The 21,835-nt window shown below is 55.1% G+C and overlaps 2 protein-coding genes across 2 annotated transcripts in view; both read left to right on the top strand.

The window, feature by feature from the left end:
• The window catches only part of LOC145339748 (HORMA domain-containing protein 1-like), a 27,295-nt gene extending 6,565 nt beyond the window's left edge, over positions 1-20,730 (top strand). The window contains exons 7-15 of the mRNA XM_080184274.1: positions 754-821; positions 2,301-2,452; positions 6,093-6,337; positions 7,305-7,383; positions 7,496-7,560; positions 12,120-12,200; positions 13,477-13,565; positions 15,479-15,638; positions 20,404-20,730. Of these exons, the coding sequence (XP_080040400.1) occupies positions 754-821; positions 2,301-2,452; positions 6,093-6,337; positions 7,305-7,383; positions 7,496-7,560; positions 12,120-12,200; positions 13,477-13,565; positions 15,479-15,638; positions 20,404-20,730 (1,266 nt within the window). The remainder of the gene's footprint in view (positions 1-753; positions 822-2,300; positions 2,453-6,092; positions 6,338-7,304; positions 7,384-7,495; positions 7,561-12,119; positions 12,201-13,476; positions 13,566-15,478; positions 15,639-20,403) is intronic.
• On the top strand, positions 20,721-21,835 carry LOC145339747 (talin rod domain-containing protein 1-like). Its single transcript, XM_080184272.1, has one exon. It carries the CDS (start codon positions 20,792-20,794, stop codon positions 21,821-21,823), a length of 1,032 nt encoding a protein of 343 aa, XP_080040398.1. The 5' UTR covers positions 20,721-20,791; the 3' UTR covers positions 21,824-21,835.

The raw sequence follows: 21,835 nt of genomic DNA, 5'->3' as shown, positions 1-21,835 counted from the left end.
CAAAAGTCTGACAGCAGCAGGGAAGAAGCTGTTCTTGAGTCGCTCGGTACGGGACCTCGGACTTTTGTACCTTCTTCTGACGGAAGAAGGTGGAAGAGAGAATGTCCGGGGTGTGTGGGGGGGTCCTTGATTATGCTGGCTGCTTTTCCCCAAGGCAGCGGGAAGTGTAGACAGAGTCAATGGATGGGAGGCTGGTTTGTGTGATGGATTGGGCTACATTCACCACCCTTTTGTAGTTCCTTGCGGTCTTGGGCAGAGCAGGAGCCCAGACCAAGCTGTGATACAACCAGAAAGAATGCTCTCTATGGGGCATCTGTAAAAGTTGGTGAGAGTTGTAGCGGACATGCCAAATTTCCTTAGCCTCCTGAGAAAGTAGGGGCGTTGATGGGGCTTTCTTAACTATAGTGTCGGCGTGGGGGGGACCAGGACAGGTTGTTGGTGATCTGGACACCTAAAAACCTGAAGCTCTCGACCATTTCCACTGTAGAACATAGAACATTACAGCGCAGTACAGGCCCTTCGGCCCTGGATGTTGCGCCGACCAGTGGAACGAATCTAATGACTCTCTAACCTAAACTATTCCAATGTTATCCATAAATATAGGTATATCTGTAGGTAGAGGCGTGACCCCAGTCGGCTGGTGTATTTTTGAAGTGTAGTCACTCTGACCTGTCGAATATTGAGCAAGATAGACTGAGCCAGAATTCTGACCTCGGGAGGTTCCCTGTCAATTTCTTTTGCCTTTCCTTTCAGACTATCACTGAATGCTACCAGTTTAAGTTCAAGTATATGGCACAGGGACCGACAATGGACTTTGCGAGGTAGTCTTCCGAGATGCTGTGGGCTTTCCCTGTCTGCATGTGAGGTGGATATGGGGTTTCTTTTAACATTCGCCTGTGGGACACGGGCGTCGCTGGCTGGACCACCATTTATTATCCATCCGTAGTTAGTCCTCAAACTGAGTGAGGAGGCCCCTACCAGGGCGTTTCAGAGGCCCTGGAGTCCCTTGTCGGGCCAGACCGGGTAAGGACGGCAGATTTCACAGACTTGTAGAGGTTTGCAGTGTGGAAACAGGCCCTTCGGCCGAACTTGGGCATGCCACCCAGTTTTTAAACCCCTAAGCTACTCCCAATTGCCCACATTTGGCCCATATCCCTCTATACGCATCTTACCCATGTAGCTACCTAAAGGCTTTTTAAAAGACAAAATTGTACCCGCCTCTATTACTACCTCTGGCAGCTCGTTCCAGACATTCACCACCCTCTGAGTGAAAAAAATTGCCCCTCTGGACCCTTTTGTATCTCCCCCCTCTCACCTTAAACCTATGCCCTCTAGTTTTAGACTCACCTACCTTTGGAAAAAATGTGGACTACCCACCTGTCCTTCCACTTTGCAATAATGGTTTCAATTCCAATTCTTTTTAGGGTGGCACAGTGGGTTAGCTTTGCTGCTTCACAGCTCCAAGGACCTGGGTTCGATTCCTGGCTTGGGTCACTGTCTGTGTGGAGTTTGCGCATTCTCCCCGGGTCTGCGTGGGTTTCCTCCGGGTGCTCCGGGGTCCTCGGGTTAGGTTGATTGGCCATGCTAAAATTGCCCCTTAGTGTCCTGAGATGCGTAGGTTAGAGGGATTAGTGGGCAAAATATGTAAGGATATGAGAGTAGGGCCTGAGTGGGATTGTGGTCGGTGCAGACTCGATGGGCCGAATGGCCTCTTTCTGCACTGTAGGGTTCTATGATTCTATGAATTCTGAGTCGGGGGAAATTGCTCTGGGTGCTCTGGTTTTCTCCCACGTCCCAAAGATGCACAGATTAGGTACATTGGCTATGCAAAATTGCCCTTTAGTGTCCCAAAGATATTTAGGTTAGGGGGATTGGCCATGCTAAATTGTCCCCTTGGTGTCCAAAGATGTGCAGGTTAGGTGGATAGGTCACACTAAATTGCTCCTTCGTGTACAAAGATGCGCTGGTTAGGAGGATTGGCTATGCTGAATTTCCCCTTAATGTCCAAAGATGTGCAGGTTAGGTGGATTGGCCATGCTAAATTGTCCCTTAGTGTCCAAAGATGTGTGGGTTAGGTGGATTGGCCACAGGGATGCTCAAGAGGCCGGAATTACGGGTTGGAAATTCCCACATTCCTGCCGTTAATCCTGAAGGTTGAAGATGCTTCCTCTCTCCCCTCGAAACCACCACCCCCTCCCCGTTTGGCACGGTCGCTCTGCCCCCTCCCCTCGCCAGTTTAGTCTGTTGCAATGCTGCGCCCTCCAGCTCCCTGCTTTGTACTCACTCTTCTCTTTCCCCAGCAACAACCGGAAGGTCAGCTCCACCGTGAGCTGCTCGGACACGCGGAAGGCCAGCGTCCAGCTCATCCGCAAGCTGTACGTGCTGATGCAGAGCCTGGGACCCCTGCCCAGTGACATCTGTCTGAAGATGAAGCTGTCCTACTATGATGAAGGTAAGAGACTGCCCCTGGCCACAGCGCAACCCACCCACCAGCGCGCCGCACAGCCAGGGAGACACCAGCGTTTCAACAATAAATAAATGGGGGGAGACTTAGGGTTTGCTCCGGCGCAGAGGGATCTGGGCGACCTAGCTCATGAGTCACAGAAACCTAGCATACAGGTCAAGTTTATTTATTAGTCACAACTAGATTTAGTGTAGAGTAGAGTGTGGCGACTAGGGGATTTTCACAGACTATGATTTACTCTGAAAATCCCCTAGTCACCACATTCCAGCACCTGCTCGGGTACATTGAGGGAGAATTTAGCATGGCCAATCCACCTAACCCACGCATCTTTGGACACTAAGGGACAATTTAGCATGGCCAATCCCCTTATCCTACACTTTGGACACTAAAGGGCAATTTAGCATGGCCAATCCACCTAACCTGCACAGCTTTAGACACTAAGGGGCAATTTAGCATGGCCAATCTATCTAACTACACATCTTGAGACACTAAGGGGCAATTTAGCATGGCCAATCTCCTTACCCTACACTTTGGACACTAAGGGACAATTTAGCATGGCCAATCCACCTAACCTACACATCTTTGGACACTAAGGGGCAATTTAGCACGGCCAATCCACCCTAACCTACACATCTTTGGACACTAAGGGGCAATTTAGCATGACCAATCCAGCTAACCTACACATCTTTGGACACTAAGGGGCAATTTAGCATGGCCAAACCACCTAACCTGCACATCTTTGGGCACTAAGGGGCAGTTTAACATGGCCAATGCACCCTATCCAGCACATCCTTTGGACTGTGGGAGGAAACCAGGGCACCCAGAAGAAACCCACACAGACACGGGGAGAACATGCAGATTCCACACAGACAGTGACCCAAGCTGGGAATCAATCCCGGGTCCCTGGCGCTGTGAGGCAGCAGTGCTAACCCACCGTATCCCCTTACCACAGATAATAAAGAAAGTGAATGGAATGTAGGCATTTATAGCTGAAGGAATAGAATATAAAGATAAGGGAGTGTTGTTAAAAGTGAAGTTTATTTATTAGTCACAAGTAAGGCTGACATTAACACTGCAATGACGTTAATGTGAAAGTCCCCTAGTCGCCACATTCCAGCGCCTGTTCAGGTACACTGAGGGAGAATTTAGCACGGCCGATGCAGCCTAACCAGCACGTCTTTCAGACTGTGGGAGGAAACCGGAGCACCCGGAGGAAACCCATGCATATACGGGGAGAATGTGCAGACTCCGCACAGACAGTGACCCAAGCCGGGAATCGAACCCGGGTCCTTGGCGCTGTGAGGCAGCAGTGTTAATCACCGAGCTGTTCCGTTGTTGCAACTATACAAAGCATTGGTGAGGCCGCAGCTGGAGTATTGTGCACAGTTTGGGTCCCCTTGTTTGAGGATTGACGTAGTGGCATTGGAGGCCATTCAGAGGAGGTTCACCAGATTGATTCCAGAGATGAGGGGACTGTCGGATGAAGAGAGATTGAACAGTTTAGGCCGACACTCTCTGGGATTTAGAAGAATGAGGGGAGATCAAATTGAGTTATACAGGATGATAAAAGGTCTGGGATAAAGTGGATGGGGAACGGTTGCTTCCTCTTGTGGGACATTCCGGGGCGGGAGGTCTCAGGACAAGGGGCAGCAAATTTAAAACAGAGTTGGAGGGGAGACTCCTTCTCCCAAAGGGTTGTGAATCTGTGAAACTCGCTGCCCCAAAGTGCAGTGGATGTCGGGACAGTGAGTACATGTAAGGAGGGAGTCAGACGGAGTTTTAATTGGTAACGGGAGTGAAGGGTTATTGGGGAGAAAGGAAAATGGGGATGAGGAGCATCAGCCATGATAGAATGGCAGAACAGACTCGAGGGGCCGAATGGCCTAATTCTGCTCCTATCTCTTATGGACTTATAAATAAATAATCTCGAAGGGCAGCCCGGTCATTCCCCCATCGGCTCAACCAAGTTCCAGAGGGGGCTGGATGGTGTCCTCCATTCTCCTATCTCTCTATCTCTCTCTCTCTCTCTGTCTCTGTCTCTCTCTGTCTCTCTATCTCTTCCTCTCTCTCTGTCTCTCTTTCTCTATCTCTTCCTCTCTCTCTGTCTGTCTCTCTCTCTCTCTCTCTGTCTCTGTCTCTCTGTCTCTCTCTCTCTCTCTTTCTTTCCGTCTCTTTCTTTCTCTCTCTCTCTCTCTCTCTCTTTCTGTCTGGAGAAGGCTAAGAGGAGCTTTGCCAAAGGGTGGCCCAGTGGTTAACACTGCTGCCTCACAGCACCAGAGACCCGGGTTCGATTCCCAGCTCGAGTCACTGTCTGCGTGGAGTCTGCACGTTCTCCCCGTGTCTGCATGGGTTTCCTCCAGGTGCTCCGGTTTCCTCCCACAGTCCAAAGATGTGCAGGTTAGGTGGATTGGCCAGCTAAATTGCCCCTTAGTGTTCAAAGATGTTCATGTTAGGCGGATTGGCCATGCTAAATTGCCCCATAACCTTTGATCCCGTTCCCCCCAAGTGCTAAATCCAGCCACCTCTTGAATACATTCAATGTTTTGGCATCAACTACTTCCCGTGGTAATGAAGGCCCACGACTCTTTGGGTGAAGAAATGTCCGTCCGAAATGGTCTACCCTGAATCCTCAGACTGTGACCCCCTGGTTCTGGACTCCCCCTGCCATTGGGAACATCCTCCCTGCATCTGTAACTTCCTCCAGCCCCTACACCCCGTCCCTATCTCTGTAACCTCCTCCAGCACCCCCTTCACCCCCTCCCTATCTCTATAACCTCCTCCAGCCTCTACATCCCCTCCCTATCTCTATAACCTCCTCCAGCCCCTACACCCCGTCCCTATCTCTGTAACCTCCTCCAGCCCCTACACCCCGTCCCTATCTCTGTAACCTCCTCCAGCCCCCCCTTCACCCCCTCCCTATCTCTATAACCTCCTCCAGCCTCTACATCCCCTCCCTGTCTCTATAACCTCCTCCAGCCTCTACATCCCCTCCCTTTTTCTGTAACCTCCCCCAGCTCTCTACATCCACTCCCTATCTCTGTAACCTCCCCCAGCCCTCCTTCATGCCCTCCCTGTAATCTCCTCCAGCACCCTTCACCCCCTCCCTATCTCTGTAACCTCCTCCAGTCCCCCTACACCCCCCCTCCCTATCTCTGTAACCTCCTCCAGTCCCCCTACACCCCCCCTCCCTATCTCTGTAACCTCCCCCAGCTCCCCACACCCCCTCCCTATCTCTGTAACCTCCTCCAGCACCCCCTTCACCCCCCCTCCCTATCTCTGTAACCTCCTCCAGTCCCCCTACACCCCCCCTCCCTATCTCTGTAACCTCCCCCAGCTCCCCACACCCCCTCCCTATCTCTGTAGCCTCCTCCAGCACCCTCTTCACCCCCTCCCAATCTCTGTCATCTCCCCTGTCTAGTCCTGTTAGAATTTTATAAGTCTCTATCAGATCCCACTGCCCCCCGCCCCCCCATCCCAACTTCTCCTCGTACATCAGTCCTGCCAACCCCAGAATCAGCCTGACTCGTAAAAAGAGCAGGAGTTGTGTCGGTTAGGAGGGGAGCGGGAAGGGGGAGGACTATTCATTATCGTAACCCACTGCCCCCCCGGCACTGTGTTCTCTGTCCAGTGACTCCTCCAGATTACCAGCCTCCAGGCTTCAAGGAGGGAAGCTTAGACAACATGATGTTCGAGGGAGAGCCTGTCTTCCTGAACGTGGGGGAGGTGGCCACCCCGTTCCACGTCCTGAAGGTGAAGGTCACCACTGAGAGCGACCGCATGGAGCAGTTGGAGGACGGCGGGCGGAAGGAGCAGGAGGAGAAGCCGCAGGCTCCAGCTGGGGAAGGGAACCTGGACGAGCAAGTGGAGATTAACGTGAGACCGCACAGATCCCTCCCTATCTCTGTAAACTCCTCCCACCCCCCTACACCCCCTCCCCATCTCTGTAACCCCCTCCAGCCCCCTACACCCCCTCCCCATCTCTGTAACCCCCTCCAACCACCTACACCCCCTCCCCATCTCTGTAACCCCCTCCAGCCCCCTACACCCCCTCCCCATCTCTGTAACCCCCTACACCCCCTCCCCATCTCTGTAACCCCCTCCAGCCCCCTACACCCCCTCCCCATCTCTGTAACCTCCTCCAGCCGCTACAACCGTCCGAGATCTCTGCGTTCCTCCAATTTCGGCCTCTTGAGCATCCCTTGATTCTCATCGTTCCGCCATTGGTGGTCGTGCCTTCTCTCTCTCGCGTTCTCTCTCTATCTCTCTCGCTATCGCTCTCTCTCTCTGTCTCTCTGTCTCTTGCTCACTCTTGCTCTCTCTCTCCTCCTTTGGTGGCACAGTGGTTACCACTGCTGCCTCCTTGAGCCAGGGACTAGGGTCTTAGGTCACTGTCTGTGTGGAGTTTGCACATTCTCCCTGTGTCTATGTGAGTTTGCTCCAGGCGCTCCGGTTTCATTCCACAGTCCGACGATGTGTAGGTTAGGTGGATTGGCCATGCTAAATTGCCCCTTAGTGTCCAAAGATGTGTAGGTTAGGGTGGATTGGCCATGCTAAATTGTCCCTTAGTGCCCAAAGATGTGTAGGTTAGGGTGGATTGGCCATGCTAAATTGTCCCTTAGTGCCCAAAGATGTGTAGGTTAGGGTGGATTGGCCATGCTAAATTGCCCCTTAGTGTCAGGAGCACTAGCTAGGGTAAATGCCTGGGGTTATGGGGATAGGGCCTGGGTGGGATTGTGGTCGGCACAGGTTTGATGGGCCGAATGGCCCCTTCCTGCCCTGTGGGCATTTCGATGATTCTGTTAATGTGATTCTTTTTTCTCTCTTGTGTTTCGGTGAACAGGACACTCTGCCCGCAGAAAGCCCCGCCACCTCCCAGGCGATCGTTCCTGAAGCCGACAACACTGGGGAGCATCGCGCAGGTATGTGGGAGTCACTGAAAGGTCAGTCATTACCAAGGTTTCTTACACCCGTCCCCCCACCCCTCCTTTCCCCGTATCCCCAGCCATAACATCATTCTGGTTGTGTTTTCAGAAGCATTGCCAGCGGGAGAGGATGCAGCAAGGGCAAGACCCAAGAACGAGAGCCCCGCCTCTCAGGTGAGTGGTTTCCACCCCCCACCACCACCTCAATCGCAGCAATCAGTGCACTCCATCTGAGAAGGCTCCCTCTCATGACTTCCTTCCCCACTTCCCCCCCCCCCCACCGTTTCCCTCTTCACTCCCCTCTCGCTCCACTGCCTTGCCCCTGACTTCTACTGTGGGCGACCAGTGCCATATTTCCCACCCCCCCCCTTCTCCCCTCCACCAACTCACAAAATGGCGGATGGCCACTGAACCCGACGATCCCACCCCTGCCCCCGCAGTCAAATTGCCTCAACACACAGCGCCGTCAGTCTCATACCGTCCCAACAGGGCAGAAGGAGGCCATTCGGCCCATCGGGCCTGCACTTACCCTGCTTATTGAATGGCGGGGCAGGCTCGAAGGGCTAGTTGGCCTACTCCTGCTCCTATTTCTTATGTTCTTATGTTTTTATGCTTACCCTCTCACTTTCCCAACCATCCACCTAACCTGCACATCTTCGGACACTCAGGGGCAATTTAGCATGGCCAATCCACCTAATCTGCACATCTTTGGACGCTCAGGGGCAATTTAGCGTGGCCAGTCCCCCTAACCTACACACCTTTGGACACTAAGGGGCAATTTAGCATGGCCAATCCACCTAATCTGCACATCTTTGGACACTCAGGGGCAATTTAGCATGGCCAAACCCCCTAACCTGCACATCTTTGGACACTAAGGGGCAATTTAGCGTGGCCAGTCCCCCCTAACCTACACATCTTTGGACGCTAAGGGACAATTTAGCACGGCCAATCCACCTAACCTGTACATCTTGGGACACTAAGGGACAATTTAGCACGGCCAATCCACCCTAACCCGCACATCTTTGGATTGTGGGAGGAAACCGGAGTGTTAATGTAAACTGATTTGTGACACTAATACATAAACTTTAAATTTAAAAATGTGACTCCAGAGCCACAGGGACATGATCGATTCTCAACTGCCCTCTGCAATGAGGCACTCCGTTCAAGGGCAACTAGGGATGGGCAATAAATGATGGCCCAGCCAGCGACACCTGTGAGCCACAAATGAATAGAAAGAAAACAGAGTGACTTGCTTAAGGGTAGGGGGAGGTCGGGGTTTGTGTGTGTGTGTGTGTGTGTGTGTGTGTGTATATCTATGCGTATGTGTGTCTCTGTGTGTGCATGTCTGTGAGTGTGTGTGGGTATCTATGTGTGCACGTCTGTGCATATGTCTCTGTGCATGTGTCTCTATGTGTGCACGTCTGTGAGTGTGCCTCTGAGCGTTTGTGTGTGTGTGTGTGTGTATATATCAGTGTGTGCATGTCTGTGCGTATGTCTCTGTGCGTGTGTCTCTGTATGTGCGCATCATTGTCTGTGTGTGTGTCTGTGTGTGTGTGTCAGGGTGTATGTGTATGTGTCTGACTATGTGTGTGTATCTCTGCATATGTGTGTGTGTGTGTCTGGAGTCCATGTCAGCCAGACCTGATAAAGAGGGCAGCTGCACTTTAACTGGGGGTAGTTCCCTGGCAGGTACTGACCAGCATCACGCAGCTCCCAGTTTCCTTCCTTATCCCCAGCATGTGGGGAGGGGTGGTTCCTGTTGTTGCAAAAGGAAGGGCCTTGCCTAATCTCCCACGCTGTTGGGAGAGACCGTTTTTATTTCCTATCTTCCCCTGAGCAGCAGCTGTAACCAGCTTTCTGCTTTTGACAATAACAGCTGATAGATTGGCGCACGTGCAGTTGCGCACTCAGTGCTATGCTGCTGGTCTCTCCAGTGGGAATAGACCCCACTGCCTGATTTTTATCACGATTTACGTTAGGACACTCTGCAGTGCACAGAGTGTGGGAGATTCATTTTGAGAATCCCGTGGGATTTCCTCCAGTTTTTACTCAAATTCGACACTCAGAATTTCTTTGGGAGAATCATAAGAACATAAGAAATAGGAGCAGGAGTAGGCCATCTAGCCCTTCAAGCCTGCCCCACCATTCAATAAGATCATGGCTGATCTGTCGTGGCTCAGTTCCACATTCCCGCCCTCTCCCCATAACCCTTAATCCCCTCGCTTATCAAAAACCCATCAACCCGCGTCTTAAAAATATTTAGCAAGGCAGCCTCCACCACTTCAACGGGCAGAGAATTCCAGAGATTCACCACCCTTTGAGTGAAGAAGTTCCTCCTCAACTCCGTTCTAAACCGCCCCCCCTTTATCTTGAGGCTGTGCCCCCTAGTCCTACTGTCCTTTCTGAGCGGGAAGAGTCTCTCCACCTCTATCCTATCCATCCCATTCATCATCTTATATGTCTCAATGAGATCTCCCCTCATTCTTCTAAACTCTAACGAGTACAAGCCTAGTTTATTCAGCCTCTCCTCATAGCTCAACCCCCTCAACTCCGGTATCAGCCTAGTAAACCTCCTCTGCACTCCCTCCAAGGCCAAAATATCCTTGCGTAAGTGCGGCGACCAAAACTGCACACAGTACTCCAGCTGCGGCCTCACCAATGCCCTATACAGCTGCAGCAAGACCTCCCTACTTTTATATTCAATCCCCCTTGCTATGAAGGCCAGCATCCCATTAGCCTTCCTGACCACCTGCTGCACCTGCAGGCTGGGTTTTTGCGACTCATGCACAAGGACCCCGAGGTCCCTCTGCACCGTCGCCTGCTGCAGTTTTTGGCCACGTAAGTAATAATCCTTCCTACCATTATTCCTACCAAAGTGGACCACCTCGCACTTGCCAACATTAAATTCCATTTGCCAGTTCCTGGCCCATTCGCCCAGCCTATCTAGATCCTTCTGCAGACTCTCCACACCCTCCACGCAATTTGCCGTTCCACCAATCTTGGTGTCATCAGCAAATTTCGACACCATACACTCGGTTCCCTCCTCCAGATCATCTGTATAAATGGTAAATAGCTGAGGCCCCAGCACCAACCCCTGGGGCACTCCACTAGTCACCATCCGCTAATCCGAATAGCACCCATTAACCCCCACTCTCTGCCTCCTATTTGACAACCAATCCTCTACCACGCTAACACCCTACCCCCAACTCCATGCCCCCGACCTTCTGCAATAACCCCACCACTTGCTTTTTGCACGCTATACAAACAAAGCATACCATTCGTAGAGTACATAGATTTGATTTATTATTGTCACATATATTGGGATACAGTGAAAAGTATTGTTTCTAGCACGCTGTACAGACAAAGCATACCGTTGATAGATTACATAAGGGAGAAGGAAAGGAGAGGGTGCAGAATGTAGTGTTACAGTCACAGCGAGGGTGTAGAGAAAGATCAGCTTAATGCGAGGTAGGTCCATTCAAAAGTCTGACAGCAGCAGGGAAGAAGCTGTTCTTGAGTCGGTCGGTACGGGACCTCAGACTTTTGTATCTTTTTCCCGATGGAAGAAGGTGGAAGAGAGAACGTCCTGGGTGTGTGGGGGGGGTCCTTGATTATGCCGGCTGCTTTTCCCTGAGGCAGCGGGAAGTGTAGACGGAGTCAATGGATGGCAGGCTGGTTTGTGTGATGGGTTTGGGCTACATTCACCACCCTTTTGTAGTTCCTTGTGTTCTTGGGCAGAGCAGGAGCCCAGACCGAGCTGTGATACAACCAGAAAGAATGCTTTCTATGGGGCATCTGTAAAAATTGGTGAGAGTCGTTGCGGACATGCCAAATTTCCTTAGCATCCTGAGAAAGTAGAGGCATTGGTGGGACTTTCTTAACTATAGTGTCAGCATGGGGGGGACCAGGACAGGTTATTGGTGATCTGGACACCTAAAAACTTGAAGTTCTCGACCACTTCCACTTCATTTCACGTGGATAACACTGTGGTCCGTAGATAAACCCATTATGCAGGGGAATATTAGTATCTACTTTCACAATTGGGCTGACTGAGGATCGATTTATCATTTACTGTCCTGTCTCTCCTGTATCACTCTCTCTCTCTGTCTTCTCTCTGTCTCTCCCTCTGTTTTTCTCTCTCTCTCTCCCCTCTCTATGTCTGTCTCTCTCTCCCTCTCTTTTTCTCTGTCTCTCTCTCTCTCTCTCTCTATGTCTCTCCCTCTGTTTTTCTCTCTCTAGCTGTCTCTCTGTCTCTTTTTCTCTCTCTCTCTGACTCTGTGTCTCTCTCTCTCTCTGTCTCTATCTCTCTCTCTGTCTCTATCTCTATCTCAGTCTCTGTCTCTCTCTGCCTCTCTCTCTCCATCTCTCTTTCTCTGTCTCCCTATCTCTCTCTCTCTCTCTGTCTATCTGTCTCTGTCGCTGTTCCTTTCTCTCTCTCTCTCTCTCTGTCTCTCTATCTCTCCCTCTCTCTTTCGCTGTCTCTCTCTCTCTCTTTCTCTCTCTCTCTGTCTCTTTCTCTCTCTCTCTGTCTCTCTCTCTCTCCCCATCTCTCTCTGTCTCTCTGTCTCTGTCTCTCTGTCTCTGTCTCTCTCTGTCTCTCTCTCTCTCTGTCTCTCTCTCTCTGTCTCTGTCTCTCCCTCTCTCTCTGTCTCTGTCTCTCCCTCTCTTTCTTTCTGCCTCAGTCAACTAACACAATTCAGGATATTTTATTGCGTTTTATTATCTCTGGGCAGATGGACAGTTTGGCGAAGAAGACATCAGATATGGAACTCACAGGGAGGAGGACACGGAGTGGGAAACTCTTCCATGTATCTGTGAGTGTCCAGTCCAGCCTTGGGAAGTGGCGGATAATGAATACAGTTTCCCCTCACCCCGTCCCCGTCCTCTCCGCTGCTCAGGCATCCCAGGGCATCGGAGTCTTTCAGGCTCAGTGAATCCCCACAGTGCAGAGATAAGCCATTCGGCCTGTCAAGTCTGCACCGACAACAATCCCATCCAAGCCCCATCCTTGTAACTGCACACGTTTACCCTGCTAATCCCCTGACACTAAGGGGCAATTTAGTCTGGCCAATCCACCTAACCTGCACATCTTTGGACTGTGGGAGGAAACCGGAGCACCCGGAGGAAACCCACGCTGACACGGGGAGAATGTGCAGACTCTGCACAGACAGTGACCCGAGACCGGGAATCGAATCCAGGTCCCTGGTGCTGTGAAGCAGCAGTGTTAGCCACCGTGCCACCCAAAGGTGCGTATTGCCCATCTAGTGGTCCAAGGGCAACTGCCCTCCGAAGTGGCCCAGCAGGCCACTGGCAAGTTCAAAGGGTCAACTGGGGATGGGCCATAAATACTGGCCAACCAGAGACAGCCATGTCCCGTGGCTGAATTAAAAAGAAGACTCTATCGGAGACAGGGTAGGGGGAGGGACGGCGAGGGAGAGGTCGGGGTTCGGGGTGAGGAGGGTGGAGGTTTCAGGGTGAGGAGGGGGGGAAGGTAGGCGAGGGAGGGTTGGGGATGAGGAGGGGGGAAGAGAAGGCGAGGGAGGGGTGGGTGTTCAGTGTGAGGAGGGGGCAGGGAAGGCAAGGGAGCGGTGAGGGTTCAGGGTGAGGAGGGGGGAGCTCGGGGTGAGGAGGGGGGAAGAAGAGAAGGCGAGGGAGGGGTGAGGGTTTGGGGTGAAGAGGGGGCTGAGAGAAGGTGAGGGAGGGATGAGGGTTCGGGTTGAGGAGGGTTCAGGGTGAGGAGGGAGCAGAGATAAGGCGAGGGAGGGGGGAGGGTTTGGGGTGAGGAGGGGGCAGAGAGAAGGCGAGGGAGGGGTGAGGGTTCGGGTTGAAGAGGGGGTGAGGGTTCGGGGTGAGGAGGGAGCAGAGAGAAGGCGAGGGAGGGATGAGGGTTCGGGTTGAAGAGGGGTGGGGATTTGTGGTGAGGAGGGGGGAGAGAGAAGGTGAGGGAGGGGTGGGGGTGAGGAGGGGGGAGCGAGAAGGCGAGGGAGGGGTGGGTATTCAGGGTTGGGTGGTGGGGGGGGGGGGGTTGCTGTTTTTACCAGCAGCGGAGGGGAACGCCTCACATGAACTGATTCTCCGTTTCGCTTGTAGGAAGACACAGCCCCAGCGGGTTCGGGCGACAAGAGCCAGTGCGCCAGCAAAGCAGCGGCTAAGAGGAGTTGTCCACGCGAGCTAAACCAGTGAGTCAGTTATTTACCTCCTCTCCCCTCCCCCCCCCGGCCCCTCGACAGAGGATGCGAGATCCCTTCGCGCGCTGGGGCGCTGTTCTGTTGATCTGAAAGGGTGCCGGGCTAAAGCAATGATCGCGCGCTGCTCTCTGTCCCACCAGATTACCTCCTCCTAGCCCCTGCTCCATCACTGTTCTCCCCACATCACCCCCCCCCCCGCCAGATCATCTCCCCTTAAAACCATAAGACACAGGAGCAGAATTAGTACCCTCATCCCTCCCTCACCTTCTCTCCCCCACTCCTCACCCCGTACCCCCACCCCTCCCTCGCCTTCTCTTCCCCCCCTCCTCACCCCGTACCCCCATCCCTCCCTCGCCTTCTCTTCCCCCCCTCCACCCTGTACCCTCATCCCTCCCTCACCTTCTCTCTCCCCCTCCTCACCCCGTACCCTCAACCCTCCCTCACCTTCTCTCCCCCCTCCTCACCCCAAACCCCCACCCCTCCCTCGCCTTCTCTTCACCCCGTACCCTCATCCCTCCCTCGCCTTCTCTCCCCCCCCTCCTCACCCCAAACCCCCACCCCTCCCTCGCCTTCTCTCCCCCCTCCTCACCCCCACCCCTCCCTCGCCTTCTCTTCCCCCTCCTCGCCCCCATCATGACTGCTCCCCCATTCAATCATGGCTGATATTTTTCTCATCCCCCCATTCTCCTGCCTTTTCCCCATAACCCCGATCCCCTTATTAATCAGGAACCTATCTATCTCTGTCTTAAAGACACTCAGTGACCCGGCCTCCTCTGCAGCAAAGAGTTCCACAGATTCCCCACTCTCTGGCTGAAGAAATTCCTCCCCATCTCTGTTTTAAAGGATCGTCCCTTTACCCTGAGGTTGTGCCCTCTCTGGTTCTAGTTTTTCCTACTAGTGGAAACATCCTCTCCACGTCCACTCTATCCAGGGCCTCGCAGTATCCTGTAAGTTTCAATAAGATCCCCCCCCCCTCATCCTTCTAAACTCCAACGAGTACAGACCCAGAGCCCTCAACCATTCCCTGTTCACTCCAGGGATCATTCTCGTGGAACCTCCTCTGGACCCTTTCCAAGGCCACCACGTCCTTCCTTAGATACACCCTTCCTTGGCCACTGCTCCGTCGCTGAGCTCCACACTCTCCCCAATTCCAGATTGTTGCTCCTGAAAACACAACCAGAATGATGTTATGGCTGGGGATACGGGGAAAGGAGGGGTGGGAAGGAGAAATTACAGCACAGGGACAGGCCCTTCGGCCCCTCCAAGCCTGCACCGACCATGCTGCCCCGACTGAACCAAAACCCCCTACCCTTCCAGGGACCACATCCCTCTATTCCCATCCTGTTCATGGATTTGTCAAGACGCCCCTTAAAACTCACTATCGTATCTGCTTCCACTCCCTCCCCTGGCAACGAGTTCCAGGCACCCACCACCCTCTGTGTAAAAAAAAATCTACCTCGTACATCTCCTTTAAACCTTGCCCCTCGCACCTTGAACCTGTGGCCCCCCCCCCACCTAGCCATTGACTCTTCCACCCTGGGGGAAGAGAAGCTTCTGATTGTGTGAAAAGCAGGATCGCTGGACGCCTCGGGGCGCTGGGGGAGGGCGCTGTGTGAACGCAGGCTTGCTCGCCGTCGCCAACGTGGGATCCTTCTGTGCGCCAATCGGGCCACCACAGGAGTTGGGGGGGCGGGGGAGGGGGTGCTGAAGGGACGCGGGACGTGGCGCATTGACTCGGACGGTGAAGGGGGCAGTGGGGGCGGGGGGTGGGGGTGGGGGGGAGTTGGGAGTCAACGGGGTGGTCAGTGCGAATTCTCCGTAACGTCCTCCCTCCTGTATCCCCCTCCCCCAATCCCACTCACACCGCTTCCGCCGCCCCCCCCCCCCCCCACCCCCACCTCCAGGTTTGCCAGCTGGATATTCCCTGCAGCCAGGACGAAATCTCCACCCGAAAACGCAAAAAGTTCAGCGAACCGGAGGATCGCTTTCGTTAACTCCCGAGGGAATTTCACTCCCTCTTCGGACCTCCCCAACCCCCTCTCGAGACATCCCGTCCGAGGCAGAGCAGGAGGGGAGAGTGGACAGAGAGAGAGAGAGAGAGAGAGAGAGAAAGAGTGGGGGAGGAGCCCCATCCCAGAGAAGGAAAGAAGATCGCTTTTCACCCACCTCGCGTATGCGTCTCTGACCCACCCAACACTCCCCTTATCGAGCCAGTGCTTGCACTGCCCAGGCCATTCAGCCCCCTCCAGCTCCTGATATCCCCTCCCTTTCGCTTCGCTCGCGGCCGACCTGCGTCGCCATGCCCCCCCACCCCCCCAACCACCGACCCCCCTCTCACACACACACACACACCCCTCGCTTTCCTTCTGTCCCCCCTCACGTTGGAATCGCTCCAAACCTCACACAGAGTACCAAGACGCACGCCCCCGCCCTGCCCTGGCCTCAGGCATACCTTAGGAACACGGGGAACGAGAAGCAGAGAGAGTAGGTCGTTCGGCCCTTCCAGCCATTCTATAGGGTCGTGACTGACTTCCCATCTCATGCTAAAGAGAAAATGAGGTTACAGAGGTTTACAGCATGGAAACAGGCCCTTTGGCCCAACTTGTCCGTGCTGATTTTTTTTTAATACCCCAAAGCTAGTCCCAATTGCCCGCATTTGGCCCATAGCCCTCTATACCCATCCTACAGAAGAACATAAGAAAGAGGAGCAGGAGTAGGCCATCTAGCCCTTCGAGCCTGCCCCGCCATTCAATAAGATCATGGCTGATCTGAAGTGGATCAGTTCCACTTTCCCGCTATCTGCCCATAACCCTTAATTCCCTCGTCTATCAGAATCGTACCCATGTAACTGTCTAAATGCTTTTTAAGAGACAAAATTGTACCCGCCTCTACCACTACTTTTGGCAGCTCGCTCCAGACACTCACCATCCTCTGTGTGAAACAATTGCCCCTCTGGATCTTTTTGTATCTCTCCCCTCTCACCTTAAACCTATGCCCTCTAGTTTTAAACTTCCCTACCTTTGGGAAAAGATATTGACTATCTAGCTGGTCTATGCCCCTCATTATTTTATAGACCTCTATAAGGTGACCCCTCAGCCTCCTACACTCCAGAGATAAAAGTATCCAGCTTCTCCTTATAACTCAAACCATCAAGTCCCAGTAGCATCCTAGTCAATCTTTTCTGCACTCTTTCTAGTTTAATAATAACCTTTCTATAATAAGGTGGCCAGAACTGTACACAGTATTCCAAGTGTGGCCTTACCGATGTCTTGTACAACTTCAACAAGGCGTCCCAACTCCTGTATTCAATGTTCTGACCGATGAAACCCAGCATAACATAAGAACATAAGAAATAGGAGCAGGAGTAGGCCATCTGGCCCCTCGAGCCTGCCCCCGCCATTCAATAAGATCATGGCTGATCTGATAGTGGTTCAGTTCCACTTACCCGCCTGCTCCCCATAACCCTTAATTCCCTTATTGGTCAGAAATCTATCTACCTGTGACTTAAACACATTTAGCAAAGTAGCTTCAATAGGCAGAGAATTCCAAAGATTCACTACCCTCTGGGAGAAGAAGTTCCTCCTCAACTCTGTTTTAAATTGACTCCCCCTTTATTTTGAGGCTGTGCCCTCTAGTTCTGGTTTCCTTTCTAAGTGGAAATAATCTCTCTGCTTCTACCATGCCGTACGCCTTCTTCAACACGCTGTCCACCACTTTCAAGGAGCCGTGAACCTGTACCCCCAGATCTCTTTGTTCTGTAACTCTCCTCCAACGCCCTAACATTAACTGAGCAAGTCCTGCCCTGGTTCGATCGACCAAAATGCGTCACTGGAAGGCCTGACAGAGTCTGCAAAGGAGAGGAGAAAGCTTTGGCAATGGGACTCAAAACGTCAGCTCCTCTCTCTCCTTCCAGACCTGCATGAGATTTTCCAGCATTTTCTCTTTTGGTTTCAGATTCCAGTAGTAATTGGCTGCCCAACCACTCCTTCTAGCCCCCTCAAACCTAGAATCAATTGCGTCAACCTCTTCTGAACCACCTACAGTGCCATCCTTCCTCGTAAGTTCGTAAGGTACAAGAGCAGGATTAGGCCCTTCAGCCCATCGGTGAGACTGTATAAGGCTCTAGTCAGACCTAATTTGGAAGATTGTGACCTCATATCTAATTTGGGGCCTCATTTCTAAGGAAGGAACTATCTATCTCTGTCTTAAAGACACTCAGTGACCCGGCCTCCTCTGCGGCAAAGAGTTCCACACATTCCCCACTCTCTGTCTGAAGAAATTCCTCCTCATCTCTGTTTTAAAGGATCGTCCCTTTAGCCTGAGGTTGTGCCCTCTCTGGTTCTAGTTTTTCCTACTAGTGGAAACATCCTCTCCACGTCCACTCTATCCAGGGCCTCGCAGTATCCTGTAAGTTTCAATAAGATCCCACCCCTTATCCTTCTAAACTCCAACGAGTACAGACCCAGAGTCCTCAACCCGTTCCTCATCCGACACGCTCTTCATTCCAGGGATCATTCTTGTGAACCTCCTCTGGACCTTTTCCAAGGCCCGGCACATCCTTCCTTAGATACGGGACCCCCAAAACTGCTCACAAATGGGGTTTGACCAGAGCCTTATATGTTGCTCGAGGATCTGCAATTTTGAGGGTGTGTGCTGTTGCCGTGCCACCCCCATCCAGCCCCACAACCCAATCCCCCCCACTTCAAACCTGCTCTCTGTTTCCGAAGAGGGTTCCCTTGCCAAGTGTGAACCCTTCCATCCTCTCCCCTTACAGGTTATATCATCACTTTCACACGATGTGTTACTCAGATTCTGTTTAAATAAACACTCAACCATCTCTCAATACCAGACATTTTATTTCCCTGCCAAAACATATTGCCCACTGCCTGATCTTTCCCAGCACCAAGACATGCTCCTCAGCACCGTGGGATGGTCGGTGCTGAGGGAGCGCCGCACCGTGGGAGGGTCAGTGCTGAGGGAGCGCCGCACCGTGGGAGGGTCAGTGCTGAGGGAGCGCCGCACCGTGGGAGGGTCGGTGCTGAGGGAGTGCCGCACTGTGGGAGGGTCAGTGCCGAGGGAGCGCCGCACTGCGGGAGGGTTGGTGCCGAGGGAGCGCCGCACTGTGGGAGGGTCGGTGCCGAGGGAGTGCCGCACTGTGGGAGGGTCGGTGCCGAGGGAGCGCCGCACCGTGGGAGGGTCGGTGCTGAGGGAGCGCCGCTCTGCGGGAGGGTCGGTGCTGAGGGAGCGCCACACTGTGGGAGGGTCGGTGCTGAGGGAGCGCCGCACTGTGGGAGGGTCAGTGCTGAGGGAGTGCCGCACTGTGGGAGGGTCAGTGCCGAGGGGGCGCCGCACCGTGGGAGGGTCAGTGCCGAGGGAGCGCCACACTGCGGGAGGGTCGGTGCCGAGGGAGCGCCGCACTGTGGGACGGTTGGTGCCGACGGAGCGCCGCACTGTGGGGAGGGTCAGTGCTGAGGTAGCGCTGCACTGTGGGAGGGTCAGTGCCGAGGGAGCGCCGCACTGCGGGAGGGTCAGTTCTGAGGGAGCGCCGCACTGTGGGAGGGTCGGTGCTGAGGGAGCGCCGCACTGTGGGGGAGGGTCGGTGCTGAGGGAGCGCCGCACTGTGGGGGAGGGTCGGTGCTGAGGGAGTGCCGCACTGTGGGGGAGGGTCGGTGCCGAGGGAGCGCCGCACTGTGGGGGAGGGTCGGTGCCGAGGGAGCGCCGCACTGTGGGGGAGGGTCGGTGCTGAGGGAGTGCCGCACTGTGGGGGAGGGTCGGTGCTGAGGGAGCGCCGCACTGTGGGGGAGGGTCGGTGCTGAGGGAGCGCCGCACTGTTGAAACTGTGAACAGATCCAGAGAAATTCAGTGGGGGGGGGTGGGTGGGGGGGTGGTGGGTGCGGTGGACAGAACGCACAGTTTAAAAAGTGAGCACTTTGGTTCCTGTGTAGCTGAGGTTAGATGTGGTGTTTCCCCCTCCCCTCCCCTCTCACCACCATCTACTGCGAGACACAGAGGTTGGGGGGAGGCTCATTCAGTGGGGACCACACACACAGGAGAGGCTGAAAATATAATCTGACAGCGCAAACGTGCAAAGAAATCAGGACACGTCTGGTGCGGGGAGGGATGTGGCGCGTACAGCGTTAATCTGCAGGAGAGACCTCTGTGCTAACGCACCAGCAAAACCCCCGCTCGTTTCCAAGTCTTGATTGCATTCAAACTCCACGGGAAACCGGGAGTAACCTCACCCTTCCCTGCTCTCTCTCTCTCTCTCTCTCGCCGCCTCCTCCGCCTCTGCTCCACTTCCTGAGCTTGGGCGCGAGCAGAACTCCTGGTGAGAACCAGCAGGATTGCAGTCACTCCAGACTGGAGTGAGTCTCGGCGAGACCGCAGCAGCAGGCGTCGCTCCGGTGAGCGTGATCTCCCCCTTCCCTCCGGCTGCCACCCGGTTCCCGATCGGCGGCCCTAAGCCCCCAGGATCCTTATTTCGTCGGAATCGGATTCGAAACTCGGGAGACCCACACGCGCGCGTTCAGGCACGCGAGGGAGAGACGGCGAGTCGAGAGCGGCGCATTTGGTGACACGGTTTAAGAGGCGTCCGGTACTTCCCCCGAAGCAACCAGAAGCTGGGAGACGGGAACGTCAGAAAGAGAGGGGGGGGGCAGGTCTGCCTTGGACGTTCCGACAATTGACTGGCCAGTCCCGGTGAGCCAGATAGCAGAGGCGCCTTAGGCACACGGCGACTGCCCGGTACGCACTCTGAGTATCTCCTCCCCACGCTACTGCCCGGTGCTCGTCTGAGTGTCCCGCTGCCTGTTACGCACTGATTGCCCAGTACGCACTCTTGAGTGTCCCAGCCGCTGCCCGGTACGCATTCAGAGTGTTCCCACCGCCCGGTACGCACTCAGAGTGTCCCACCGCCCGGTACGCACTCGGGAGTGTCCCACCGCCCGGTACGCACTCGGAGTGTCCCACCGCCCGGTACGCACTCGGAGTGTCCCACCGCCCGGTACGCACTCGGAGTGTCCCACCGCCCGGTACGCACTCGGAGTGTCCCACCGCCCGGTACGCACTCGGAGTGTCCCACCGCCCGGTACGCACTCGGAGTGTCCCACCGCCCGGTTCGCACTCGGAGTGTCCCACCGCCCTGTACGAAGTCTGAGTATCACCCACCGCCCGAGACCAGGACGACGCCGGCGGGAGCTTTGGGGCGGGGGAGCGAGATGGACTGCGGTGGCTGGGAGGGCGCCCTGGACGGCCCCACGGCCTACAACGAGAACCGCCTGGTCTACATCTCCGACTCGTGCAAGAGGAAGATCCAGCGGGTGTCGGAGCTGCTGCTGTCCTGCGAGGCCCGGCCGGTGGACGCCCAGAGCCTGAGCGCCTGCGGGGAGTCCTTCGAGAAGTGCCGGGACACCATCATCGCCAGGACCAAGGGCCTGGCCATCCTGGTGCACGAGCTGCGGCGCCTGGCGCCGGTCAGCAGGGAGGCCGAGGTGGGGCGCGGCCTGGTGGAGCTCTGCAACCTGGTGGTGGCCCTGCTGGAGTGCTCCTCGCACGCCGGCTACCTGGCGGCGCTGGAGGTGCCGGGGTCCCAGCCGGCCCGCCCCGGCCCCGTCGAGCAGTACCGGGTGTCGGCGCTGGAGCAGGAGGTGGAGCAGCGCTGCCGGGGCCTGAGGAGCCTGCCCCTCGGCGAGCTCTCGCCCGCCGCGCTCTCCGACCTGGCGCAGGGCCTGAGCCGGGCCCTGCGGGGGCTGGCCCAGTGCTGCCGGCCCCCGGCCGAGGCGGCCCGCGACCCCCTGGCCCGCGAGCAGTTCAGGCTGGGCCTGCGGGGGGCGTCGTGCTGCGCCCGGGCCCTGCTGTCCTGCCTGCGGGAGCTGAGGGCGGCGCCCAGCGAGCGGGCCCGGGCGCGCTGCGTGGTCTTTGGCGGGCCCCTGCTGCACTCGGTGCGCGCCCTGGTGGGGCTGGCCACCGAGCCCCAGTTCCTGGGCCGCCCGGCGGTGCTGCCGTCCCAGGCCAGGGCCATCCACGCCAGCATCCTGGAGGGGGCCCGGCGCGTGGCCTCGTCCTGCCTCCTCTTGGTCCAGTGGATCCGGGACGTCTCCCTGCTGACGGCCAGCGGCACCCCGGTGCCCACCTTCCGGGAGCGGATGAAGGTTTTAGCCGGCGGCGTCTCGGACAGCTGCCATCTCCTGTCCCAGGTTCTGCGTGACAATGATAACCTCACCATCTTCAACCCCAGCCCAGCTAATTGACCTGAAACCCCC

This window comes from Carcharhinus amblyrhynchos, unplaced genomic scaffold, assembly GCF_965287045.1.
Source record: "Carcharhinus amblyrhynchos unplaced genomic scaffold, sCarAmb.v2.hapA scaffold_650, whole genome shotgun sequence".
Taxonomy (NCBI): Eukaryota; Metazoa; Chordata; class Chondrichthyes; order Carcharhiniformes; family Carcharhinidae; genus Carcharhinus; species Carcharhinus amblyrhynchos.
This window is presented reverse-complemented; position numbering and strand designations above follow the sequence as displayed.